At 38.9% G+C, this 12,486-nt stretch overlaps 1 protein-coding gene across 4 annotated transcripts; it reads left to right on the forward strand.

The window, feature by feature from the left end:
- Nucleotides 1–395: 395 nt before the first annotated feature.
- On the forward strand, nt 396–10,208 carry LOC149814719 (uncharacterized). Of its 4 annotated transcripts, none has more exons than XM_089989704.1 (4): nt 396–541; nt 4,196–4,684; nt 7,312–7,458; nt 9,888–10,208. In XM_089989704.1, exons 1-4 carry the CDS (start codon nt 440–442, stop codon nt 10,005–10,007), a joined length of 858 nt encoding a protein of 285 aa, XP_089845830.1. In that variant the 5' UTR covers nt 396–439; the 3' UTR covers nt 10,008–10,208. The 4 variants fall into 4 exon arrangements, with proteins under 4 accessions (XP_089845830.1, XP_089845833.1, XP_089845834.1 ...); XM_089989705.1 differs by having other exon boundaries at nt 404–535; XM_089989707.1 differs by lacking the exon at nt 7,312–7,458.
- Nucleotides 10,209–12,486: the final 2,278 nt, after the last annotated feature.

The following is a 12,486-nucleotide window of genomic DNA, read 5'->3' on the forward strand; positions in this document are numbered from 1 at the left end:
TGCAAGTGGGGGCAACCCCATGACTCCGATAATTGCCATTACGTGAGCACGTCGCTCACGTAAGACATGTTGGGGACCAACATTATTGGATGCCTAGGTAAGTGTGACAAACTTTGGCCCTTCGATATTTGAGATGGACGGTCGTTAGCTCAACATGCTCTTCTATCACTACTTCATCCCCTACAAGGGATGCGCTCATCATGTAGAGGGTTTTAGGGATACAGGTGGTTGCTCCAAGATGAAGGCAAGGGGTACAAGAGTCATTTTGATGGGGGTAATAGAGTAGTGCATGCATCCATGCATGGGATGTAGTTGTGAAAAGGACATGGTGATCGTATTGTTTGTCGCGTTGGGCCTGCCATTTCCTTTCTATATGTGTTTGTGTGCGTGAGAGAGAGAGCGAGTGCTGTGGGAAAGAGAAAATTCTAGAGAGACAGAGATGTACGCAGAACCGGGTTTTCTCCTCCCTTACTTTCACAACTTCTCCTCAGAATTCCAGCAAATCGAAGAAATATTCAGGATTCATAACTCCAATGTAACGGTACTCTCTCTCTCTCTCTCTCTCTGAATTTTTTCTTGAATTTAATTTTCACGTCGACCCAAAAAGAGGATTGAAAATTAGATGAAATATGTTTATCCAATCTCTTATGGGTGATCTGATTGCTTTGAATTTTGGATTTTCTTTTTTTTTCCAGTTTTTGGAGCACTTATCTCCGTAGGGGAGAAATTTTTAGCGTCTTTTTTAGTGATTATTATTGTAAATGTTTTTTCCTTCTGATTTTGAAGAATCGCAGGTTTTCTTAGCGTCGAGTTCCTCAGGATCTGTGGCGGTTTATCACGCCGTTGATTTTGGCGCCGTTAGGTATTCAGTAGCTATTTGGGGTTGGGGAGTGGGATGTCCGTTACCGTTACCGTTACCGTTACTGTTAGGATATTTGCTTTCACTGCTACAGGAAGGAAGGGGTTGGGGGGACGGACGGAGTTCTGTTTCCGTTTCCTACTCCTTTTCTAATTTGGCAAAAAGTAGGGGCGATCTATAGGTTTCCGTCACCGTTTCCCCCTCATCTCGGTTGGGCAGAAAGTGACCATCTTGTCCTTTGACATTCTGCCGTTCTCCTTTGACCGGGAGTGATACTGGAGAAGGTGGGGGGCGCATGCTCGCTCTCTCGTTTCATTTTTTTTGGGAAGTTTTTTCCGGCGATATTTGCCATGTCCTTTTGAAAATGTGCCCTCTTTGTTCACTATATTAACGAAAATATCCCCACCATTAACGTCAAAATGACTTTTACCCCTACAGTGAAATTTTCTTGGTCACGAAGAGAAATAACACTTGAATAAGTCAGTGTGTAGTTTGTCAGGTGTGGAAGGTGAAATTCCCCGGTGCCCTTAAACAATTGCAATCCATTTTCCTGATGGAAGGGTTTCACTTTGGAGGTTAACTTTGTAATATCATACAATGAACATATAAGTTCTAGAGTTTTATATATATATATATATATATATATATATATATATATATATATATATATATATATATATATATATATATATATATATATATATTTTTGTCTTTTTAGATGAACTGCATAGTTTGCGGGTTAATTGCGTTGGATAAGCATATTGAGATCTTCAAAAATCAATGGCTCATAATGCGCCGAAAAATCTTAAATGAAAAAAAAAATCATGTTTTTACATCTGTAGAGTTAGATTTTTTATGCTGATTTTTCAAGTATGATTTTTGAAATGATCTCAAAACAATTCAATTCGCAGCCTGATTTTTTGAAATGATCTTGCCAAACACGTCTGTTCGCAGCATGATTTTTGAAATGATCTAGCCAAACACGTCTGTAGAGTCAGTTTTTTTACAAGCACTTTTTATATATAACCTCTAACTTGAAGCCTTTCCTTCCCTATGATACTGGCTCAACCATCCAGGTATCTTATTTGTGTGAGATTCAGTCGCATAAAAATTTAGCCTCATTTGGTGGAATGGGACTGGTCATATACCGTTTGGCTGCTGAGCTTTATGCTAGTAAGTGGGAAGCAACTAAGTATCTTATTTTTTCTATAAAATGACAAACATGTCCCTGTTATTCTATAAGTCGGTGCAGGGGTAAAACTGTACATAAAAAGTATTACGTAGATACTTCACGATAAAAAAGGGTACAAGTGGGCCTCGGTGGGTCCACGGACTATAGCTTGGATCCATCTCGGTAAGTTCTGTGAGTAGGGGTGGGCGGCCGGGCCCACTAATGGACCGGCCCGGTCTGTTTACTACCGGGCTGGGTTTTGCTCCGGTTCTTAATGAGCTCGGGTTTGAAGGGAAGCCGGTGGCCTGGCCCGTTAACCCAACGGGCCAATGCAGGCAAACCCTACCCAGCCCGGTCCAAATTCATTTGTAGGTTGTTTTTTTAATAAAAATGAATTAAATGAAAAAAAAAACATAAAATTAATAACTAGTTACTCATTCTTAAAATTAAGAAAAAATGAATTAAATGTATTAGTTAATTTATACAAATTTTATATTATTAAAAAATTTAATAAATAACTCAGGCCTATCGGGAGGGCCGGGCAGCCCACTTATATAACGGGCAGGGTTTCCACTGGGTACCCAAAGGGGGGGGCTAAAATTATGTCCCAAACCGGGCTTGGCCAATCTGGTCGCGGTTGCCCACCACTAAGTGTGAGGGACCAAGCTGCGCCAGATTCTTTAGCATTCTATTAGTGCTTTAAAATTTGACACTTTGGAACCCGTACATGACATTGAATGGTTTCACTCCAAAGACCCTTTTACAGTTTGGAACCCCAAGGGTTTCACTCTGATGACCCAAATCCCTTCAAACTTGAAATGACAAACCTAAGATTGATGTTTAATTTTGTTGATGACTTTGAGAGAATGACACGACCATCTTTGGAGGGTTAAGAAGAAAACAACAATTCTTAAAAGAAGAGAGATGCACTAGTACTGGAATAAAAACCCATAGACAAATCAATAACCCTGCACAAAAAGTATGACAAGCCCCACTTGGCTGCAAATGCACGTAAGAGATAATACTTTTCAAATTTATTTGGAAATGAAAAGCTTGGACTACTCTTTTTATGTCCAATAATGCCAAAGTTCTGCCACACTTCTTCTCTATTACTGTATGTGCCTTATTATTGTTGGACTCACAGCCTTCATTTGCACCCATTTCTGCTGTTGGGCATTTTGCCAAGCAAGGAGATACAGTGGAGGTCATGAAAAATCTGCACTAAGCCTTATCCCCCAAGATAAGGAAATCATGCTTGTTATTTTTGTTTATTTTCTTTTCAACTTTTAGAATGAAGGAAAGTTGGAATCATAAACAAAGAAAGGTATGAACGATAGCCCAAAAAGACTAAAAAAGTGGCACAGAGCGCTAAAGAAAAAGGTTAGTGGGGAATTCCTGATGCTATTGACCATTTACGTGCAAAACAGCCTGACCCTACTGGGAATGGAGTGGGTAAGGCCATGAGTGGAGGGAATTTGTTCATGCTGCCATGCTACATTGAAACCCATGTAGCTGACTTTGATTTGCTTGTTTGGCAGGTATAGGAAAAAGTAGATGCGTGTGTGCATGATAATTAAGTTTTCATGATCCATTTTTTACCCCAATTAGTTTAATCCATGTCTTATAGAAAGAAAAGAATTTGATGGTATTTATTGCGGTGCAAGGCCTTTTGTAAGGAACAAGCGTGACATTCAGTGATTTTGTTCATGAGAAAGTACGAAATTTTGATCGTATTTATTGTAGCAGTTTTAAGACGAAACCATTACTGTTTCAAATAGTGAAGTGTCAGGGACCATGGCAATGGCACCCGACCTGTTTTGCTTTTAGCCACAACAGTTGTGGGAGGGGAGGGGACGGGTTTGGTGTGCAATAATAATGTGTTCAGAAATTATATCTCTGGATCAATGTCACTGAATTCATCATCCATAAAGTTCATTTGCCAAATGTGGTCTCTCTCTCTGAATTATTATTAAGAAAATTTTCTTGGTGGCCTTGATTCCTGCTCTTACGATTGAACTCACACCAACCTTGGCCAGAGTTCTCTCTCTCTCTCGCGCGCGCGCTTCTCTGCCACTCTCTTTGAACTTTCTTATTATTATAAGAATATTCTTTATGGTGGCCTTGATTCTCACTCCTATGTTTGTACTCATACCGACCTTGTCCAGAGCTCCACCATATCTGAATACGATCTTGGTGGTGAAGGAGACCTCTTCAGTGCCCCTGAACCCTTCATAGAAGAGCCCACATTGCCTCTTGATCCCGTAACAACCGCCGCCATCTCCCTCATCTCCGGCATCCCTGCAGATGACGTCCTCGCCGGGCAGGCGTTGGAGGTCGCCACCCAACTGGAGCCTATCCAGGGCAACGGACCCCTCATGACCGAGGCCTTCTACGAGGTCAAGAAGGACCTGATCGAGAAGTCGGCGATCGACAAGAGCTTTCCAGTTATCCCGGAGTCCAAGATCCCAGTACTGGACGCCGAGGAGGAGGATGCAGCATTCAGATTACAGAAGAGCATCAGCTCCGGGTGCCTGACTTCCATGGATTGGGTCAATAATGCCGGGCTTCTGTGGCCGGCATTTCTGGACTTCCAGCAGCTCAATTTGGAGGATGCATTTGGGATGAGGAGGGCTTTCAGTGAGGGAGATATTCAGGTGACAGTTTTCGCTCTGACTTTTTTATTTGGAAATTATGGGTGTTGTGGTGATGTTTCTTTGGTGGTGATGGTGATTTGTTTTGCTTTTTTCACTGTTCTTAAAATTTATAGGAAATCGGAGAAATGGAAGTGAATTTTTTGATATATGCACTTTTTTCGTAGCATTTTCTTTATGTGTACCCGCTAGCCAAAACTTGGGTTAGGCAGAATTTCATTGGTTGAATTACACAATGTTGCTAGCATTACTGTCCATAATTTGGTATTGCAAGAATGTTGCAACATCTTAGAAAGAAGTAGTAGCAGGAGTAATAGCAACAGCAGCATTCTAGTGGTGACCAAGAATCCCATAATTTATAAGCACAGTTCTAATTTGTTGTTTTGTCCTTCCAATCTGTATTAGATCTGCTAATGGCTGCTGCCTATCCAGAAGTTTTCACAACTAGGTCATGTATGATAGAACCATCAAAGGTTTGTTCTTTTCTACCTCTGCTTAAGTCATCAGAGACTTGAAAAAATGAAGAGAAAATGCATTGGAATAAGAAAGATTCCAAGTGTTAGGAACAAAAACCATAATTGAAATTTCATGATATGTTGCAGGCATGTATTATCATCACTTAGTACCCCTATCATCTACAAGGACCAGTTAACTATGTCTTTCAGTGTGTCCCAATGATTTGATGAAAGCCTCACGACAATCTCTTGTCCAGGCTTCCCCGCTCAAATCGTTTCAAGGCACAGCCATTATGTCTCTTTGGTTCTTTATTATTCCTTCTTAGATATCCAATCACACCAAACAGTAACCACCTGTCCTGTTTAATAGAAGACTGACAGTGCTTTCTAGCTAACATCTCTTTGCACGTGCATATGAGTTGATAAGTGTGGTCTTTTTGCAGTCTTTACCTTTTCTGTCAATAGCTAAAAGATTGTTTGAACTACTACTAAGATCTACATTTAACATGAAAAGTTACAGGTCATGTACTCTGTGCTGATCTGCTTCTACCTTCTTTCCTTTTGACCTATTGCTTTCAAATCCCCCATTTTTACTATCCTTAAGTAGAGTTTACCCAATCAGGAAGATTTTTTGGGATACTCAAAGTTATCTTTTGTCAGTGTTTAAATTGATGGCTATTTCTTTTTTATTTTCCCAAGACTAAGGGAATGTGCTGTCCAAGTTTATACTGTATATGTTCTAGGGTACACAAAACCGTCTCAATTTTTTTTCTTCCTACAACCAGCGCATTGTAATTTGTCTTCTGCCATATGTGGTCACAGATATTCATTGGTCACATTTCTCGTTTTATCTTCAATAAAAAGCTTGGTTTATATAAACTCAAACTTCCTACCCATTTCATTCAGTTTTAGAGACGAGTGATTAGTGGTTGCCATTCTTTTTCCATGTAGCATGTTTTTGCGGATCAATCTAAGCATGACTAAGCAGACAAGTACATAAACCCTTCAAACTATGTAACACCCAAAAAATCTACTGCTTGTAGCTGCTCTATAGTAGATGCTTGGCAAACTCAAAACTGGAACAAGATGGAAGAACATGGGAAAGAATCACTCACATAGAATAGGACCAATTCTCCATCCTATTCATCTTTTTCAAAACCTGGAAGGGGAAAGCTATGTGGCTATAATAGTTGGATAATAATGCATGAAGTACTGTCTGGTGATATGGCATGCTTTCTCCTTGAGGCATGCTTTCTATCAAGCCCCAAATGATGTGGATGGTGCCATGAAGGTTTTTCTCTTCTTTCCTCTTATGGTTGGCAGTCTAAGCATTTCATGTAAGCTGGCCCACTAACAAGTAGTTGGTGCGACACTGCTTTCTAATGAGTGATATCACATCAAGTAGTACTTGTACCCCAAAAAGTAATTGAAATGGATCCTGTCTGATTCTTGATACCGTCAAGTCAAAGAGATTGAAGGTGTCAACTTCATGCATACACACGCAAAAGAAACACAGTTTGTTGTTATTGGTGTTCTTTCATTGATCTTCATCTCCTGGGCACACACACACACACACATGCATGGGTGCAGATTTCAAGAGTTCCAGATTTTTCCTCAGATCATGCACAAACACGTATATGTGAGGGTGTGCATGCATCTATCCAGGTAACTGTTTCTGTCAATGCCGACGTATCAAATAAATCAAGTTTACTTCCTCAGTTCACACTGCACCCAGATTCTTGGCAAGAAGATCCTTCTTTGTGTTCTTTATTTTGACAGAAGGTAAAGGCAAACATGCTACAAATATGCATGTAGTTATGTGACTATACAAGCTTTCTCCATCTCATGTTAAGGCAATTGCTTTCTCATCTGATTGTTTTTGAGCCTTTGCTCAGTCACGATTGAGTCTAGGATGACGCTAAACTCTTAGCAAGAAGTATGGGCACTTTTCCATACCCTGATAGGTGCATGGGCAGAAACTGTTATTCTGGGTAAGAAGTTGGCATAATTGATTGTTAAATAAATGTCAACTTTTTCTACGCTACTGCAGAGAAATGTATGTTCGTTGATCATTTCATGCTTAGCTTTGCAACACTATGTTTACTAAGAGATGTTTAGATGTCTCGCATATTCCACAGGATCTTGGAGATCATTGATTTTAAGTTTTTATGACAGACACTTGGAAATGGTAAGGTGAGCCATGTTTGTGCACCATCCGAGCGCCCGCTGACAATTGGCAATTATTCCATCGAAGAACGTAAACAAAAGCTCCATAGGTATAGAAATAAGAAGACAAAGAGGAACTTCAACAGAAAAATCAAGGTAACTATTTTTTGCACTGAATAAATGCCTTAATTTATTTTACTAAGAAATATGTGTACTGGTGTATGTGTGTTACCCAACCTGAAACTTTTATTCATCAAGTGACTGACTCAAAATATACCAAAATTTTATTTGTCCCATTTTCAGAGTCTCCTTCCTGTTTTTATTGGTCACAGAAATCTTGTTTCACTTTTTCTTCTTTGTATGGTTTTTATTTTTCAAAGGAAAAGCTGGGGTTAGGTAGACCCCTACCAGTGTATATAAAACCCAAAGAAGCTATACAAGTGGATTCCAACTAGCCGGTTTGTCCAACCAGTGGCATTCCTCTCCCATTATCGCCATCCTCGCTAGGGAGAGGGCAACACGATTATAGGCACACCTAACATGATTCACTTTACATCTTTCTAGACCAAAAAAACAAGACAGGTTTTCTCTATCTTCGGTTTCTTTCCCTAACCAGATCTCTCCTTGAGGATTAAAAACTGATGCTGGCTTCTGGCATTCATGGAACCAATCCTTGTGAAACAGCCCACTCTGAGAAATCTGCCATCATGCATTCTTATGGATTTTCCGATTTTCCAGTGTCGATCAAACACACTATAAACGTTCACCTTAATCCAGCCCAGAGGAGTTGGAGTCCAGCTCTGAAGGTTAGCCCAACGTTGCCGAATGGGATGGTCAACATCCATTAAGCATTGCAAAATGTGTTCTCTAACAGCCTGAATACACTGCCATATTATTTTCTGTTTAGAAAGCTCCATATCACCAAAGATGAGAGAATTCCGAAGGGACCATAGCTTCCATACTATCACCTGGAATGCAACCAACAAACTATTCTGAATGGGTTTGTCTTTGAATCGCATTGATCTCCACTTTAACTGATCGTCCTGAGTATAAATGCTCATATATATATATTTGGGTAATTAAAATATGTTTACCAACCAAATGTGTTTACTGATATGAACCAAGATTTTTGTAGGTTTTTATACTTTTTTTTGAAAATTTCACCTTATGGATGTGATCTAGATGCTTGGTTTTATAGAAATACTCTTGGATCATCCAATTACGATGTATAAGAAAGGATCTTTTAAGGGTTGAAAATCAACGGCTTAGAATTTTCATAAATATTCAAGCATAAAAATTTGCATTTCTTGATCCGATTATGATGATCCAACAGTCGATTCCTAGCAAATGGACCACGCCGAATGCGTCTGGAGGGCTAGATTTGCAAAAAAAACTATGAAAATCTTGATGCATACCAGCAAACATATCTGGTTGGTAAACATATTCCAGTTTCCCTATATATATACATATGATCTTAAATTTGGCAGTCTTTATTTAACTCTATGTCACATGGGTGCGGGTGCGGGTGCGACACGGGTGCGGCGCAATTTTAAAAATTTTGGACACGGGGACTCGGCTATATATATATATATAAAAAAAAAAATATATATATATATATATATATATATATCCAGTGTGTGCATATGTCTATATAAATTTTGGACTCGGCTCGTGACTCTTCCAAGTTGTCTCAGATCCTGAACTAACTGAGTTAAAATAGTAGTATAACTGTGTTAGAACCAAACTAGGCTGAGTTTATCATTGACTCAGCCGAGTCTTAGCTACCATGGGAATAAAACATCATCAAGGTATTAATTAAAAGCATTAACTAAAAGCATGTTCTGGTAAATGCATTAAATATCTTTTGCTAAAATTCATAACATTAATTAAAAGCATTAAAAGCTTTTAATTTTTCAAAGCTAGATTTGAAAAAGAGAGAGAGAGAGAGAGATCTCGGTGGATGAGAAAGTGTTGCTACTCGTGGATGAGAATTTATTAGCTTTTATAAGAGAGAGAACTTGGTGGATGAAAAGTGTTGGTACTCGTGGATGAGAATTTATTAGCTTTTAAGATTGAGAGAGAGAATTAAATGATAATATTTAAGAATAATTTTTTTTCTGGGCCTAATGTTTAAGACTCATGCTATATATATATATATATTTAAAAAATATATAAAAAGATCTTTTTTTTTTTATTTTTTTTGTACTAAAAATGGACATTTTTGGACTCGGTCAACGTTGACCGAGTCCAAAATTAAGACGGACTCGGCCTGGACTCGTTGACCGAGTCCGACTCGGCGTTGACCGAGTCCAGGCCGTGTCCGAGGCCGCACCCGTGTCCGCACCCGTGTCGGGGCGTGTCGACTCGGGTGCGGCACCTCCCTAGCCGAGTCCGTGTGACATAGATTTAACTTGTGTTGCTTTTCATTTTCCTCTACATAGTTCTTTTCTTGTTGGACTTGGAACACATGGAGATCAACAGCAACCAGTTTTTGCTTTTACATTCCATTATTCTTGTTTGTTCTTCCTATTTGGTTGCATTGATCAGCTCATTATTCAACTATGCTGAACAGTTTATCTTTCCAGTATGCTTGTAGGAAAGCTCTAGCAGACAGTCAGCCGAGAGTTCGTGGGCGGTTTGCAAAGACTGAAGACTCTGAGTTGTCTAAGACATCTACATCTACCTCAGTAACCAAGTCTACTTAGAATCATCCTTTGTTGCTCTGTTTTGTCAGCCTTAACTCGAAGCCTCTTATCTCTAGAATCTTTCTATCTCTCTCTCTTCTTGTTCAGATTCAGCAGATGGCTTGAAACTGGTGGTATTGTAAATAAGGTTTTAATAAAACAGCAGCTGGAATCTGGTGAAGAGATCCTTCCACTTTGGAAACGGCACTTTATCCTATACATGTGCTCTCTCTCTCTCTCTCTCTCTCTCTCTCTCACACACACACACACACACACACACACATAGGCTAGACGCATTGTGCTTAAGTGTGCGATCATGCACTGTTATATCAATCTAAACAACAAAATTCGATCATGGTGAACTGAGCTTTTATGTCTATACATTTTTTGCCTCCAGTGTCCCCTAACCATTATCTTTTACTCTCATCAAAACCCGGATAACCTATATATTTTTGTAAAATATTTTGAAGTCCATAGCCTAGGAAGTGCTCTTGTGAGCTCCAACTTCCAGAGATCACAACTAAATGACTCCTAATGCAACTTCAACTACAGAAGTCAGGTGGATGCTACTAAAGCCACGCATCATGACAGGAAGTATTACTCTTACACTCCCCTCCAATTCCAACTCTTTAGACAGAATACCACTCCTAGCAGTTGAGGTCTTGCCAATCGATTTTTCCCGTGAAAAGTCGTCTTGGCATAATCAATTTCTGGAATATGGAAACTAAGTTATGTTAGTTCCAAAGGAACTTATATGCAAGTGTGACCAAGATAAAACAAAGGACATTCAGGATAATGTGCATCAGCCGAGTAGCAGAAAATGTTAAATGATGATTACTGTTGATAATAAACAATTTCCTAGTTTTAATCCCCAAGTGATATGTGAAATTCAAATGTCTTACCTCATAAGTGAGATGTAGTACACGAGATCTCGCAATACTCATGATGTGAGAGGCTATGCTAACCCGCCCCATACAAGAGACTCAAAAACCAAAAAGACACCCAACGAAAAATTGCATGCTATCAGTTGGTTTTCAAAGAAATCTTTTCAAAAATCTTTTCAAATAAAATCTGTTTTCAAAGGTAAGATTTGGGTCCTAAAATGGAACACTCTTTTCAGTGGAAACTTTACTATAGTCTATGCAAGGACACTTGAACAGGATGACTGAAGTGGTTCAGAATATAGGCTAGAAAACCTTTTCCTAGAAAATCCCCAGCCCCTAGACACTCCAGATCCATTGGATCTAGATCCTATGCCAGGAATGGGTCGTCTCCTCGTGGCCTTTGCACCAAGAGCAACCATCAAATTTTGGGCAAAAAAAGGCTACCTTGTGTAAATAAATCAAGAAAATCAAGGAGAGGCTAAGGTCCAGATGAGTCAGTTCCCTAGATAGTCTTCTAGCCGCACCTCTCTCCCGAATTCATCACATTTGGAAACAAATGTCTGATATGAAGATTGGGTCCAAAATGTAGAACTTGAGATCAAGGTTAAGACAGTAGGAAATGTGGAAAGATGAAATCTAGATAGAATATGAGAATAATCCCATAGGCAAAGAGTGGGAATAGTTCCGTCAAAGACAGCTGGAGCAAGTCACTCATCGGTAAAAATGACGTATTTCCCTAAAAAACCCACAATTTGCCAAAATCCGCTCGATGACCAAAACCACAAATTGTCAACTTTGTTAGGACCTGTTTACCCTTCTCATGTGTGAAACTCACGAAATTCACGTGATGTATCGATTAACTCATCGTGTATCGCAAACTCCCACTTAAAAGGAGGTCTGCACATTTCTTTTGCAGTCCTCAAGAAGCACAAAAAATTATGTTATTTATACAATCTTCTCGGTTAATCATAAAAGTAAAATCACATATTTTATACTTAAGTCATGGGAAACCATGCAAACATCTTTTCTCTTTTCTTTAACTGTCACTTAAATGGATGTTCACACATATTTTTTTTGCACGCACAAAAATAAAGTTTGTGAACCTCCTTGTGATCGTAGCTTCACAAATACCTTAGAAAATTCACATATTGTATACCAAAGTCACTGGAGACCGTGTGAACCTTCTTTCTCCTTTCTTTGAATGTCACTTAAACATATTCTTTGCGGTCAACGACACTTCATCGTTGAGTTTTTCATATTCATCGATGGTGAGTTTTTTGTTAATTACATTCTTAATGATGAGTTTTATTATTAAGCATAATATTTTTATTAGTTTTTTGCAACCCTTTTCCTCAATGTTTATAAAATATCAAAAACACTAAGCCTGCATATTTCAACCCTTTTTTATATTGTTGCATATTCTCTCTTGTACCTCTCTGTATCCTTCACATAGAAAATATGCCTACAATCAATACATTGAAAAATGTAAGAAACTATATTAGTATTAGTTTACCTTCCTAAACATTGGGTTTTATTGACACAACTATTTCAACTGCTTGGTTTAATGGTTTGATGCTCTTGCTTCTACAGTGAGACAATGAGTTAACCACACCTTA

This window comes from Nuphar pumila, chromosome 15, assembly GCF_984573655.1.
Source record: "Nuphar pumila chromosome 15, dmNupPumi1.hap1.1, whole genome shotgun sequence".
Lineage (NCBI taxonomy): Eukaryota > Viridiplantae > Streptophyta > Magnoliopsida > Nymphaeales > Nymphaeaceae > Nuphar > Nuphar pumila.

What these genes read in the sequence shown, in the direction of transcription:
- LOC149814719 (XM_089989704.1), top strand. Translation starts at nt 440, where the DNA reads ATGTACGCAGAACCGGGTTTTCTCCTCCCTTACTTTCACAACTTCTCC. An exon ending in TTCATAACTCCAATGTAACG is followed by an intron (nt 542 to 4,195) that starts GTACTCTCTCTC and finishes GACCTTGTCCAG; the next exon opens with AGCTCCACCATATCTGAATA. An exon ending in ACTTCAACAGAAAAATCAAG is followed by an intron (nt 7,459 to 9,887) that starts GTAACTATTTTT and finishes TTATCTTTCCAG; the next exon opens with TATGCTTGTAGGAAAGCTCT.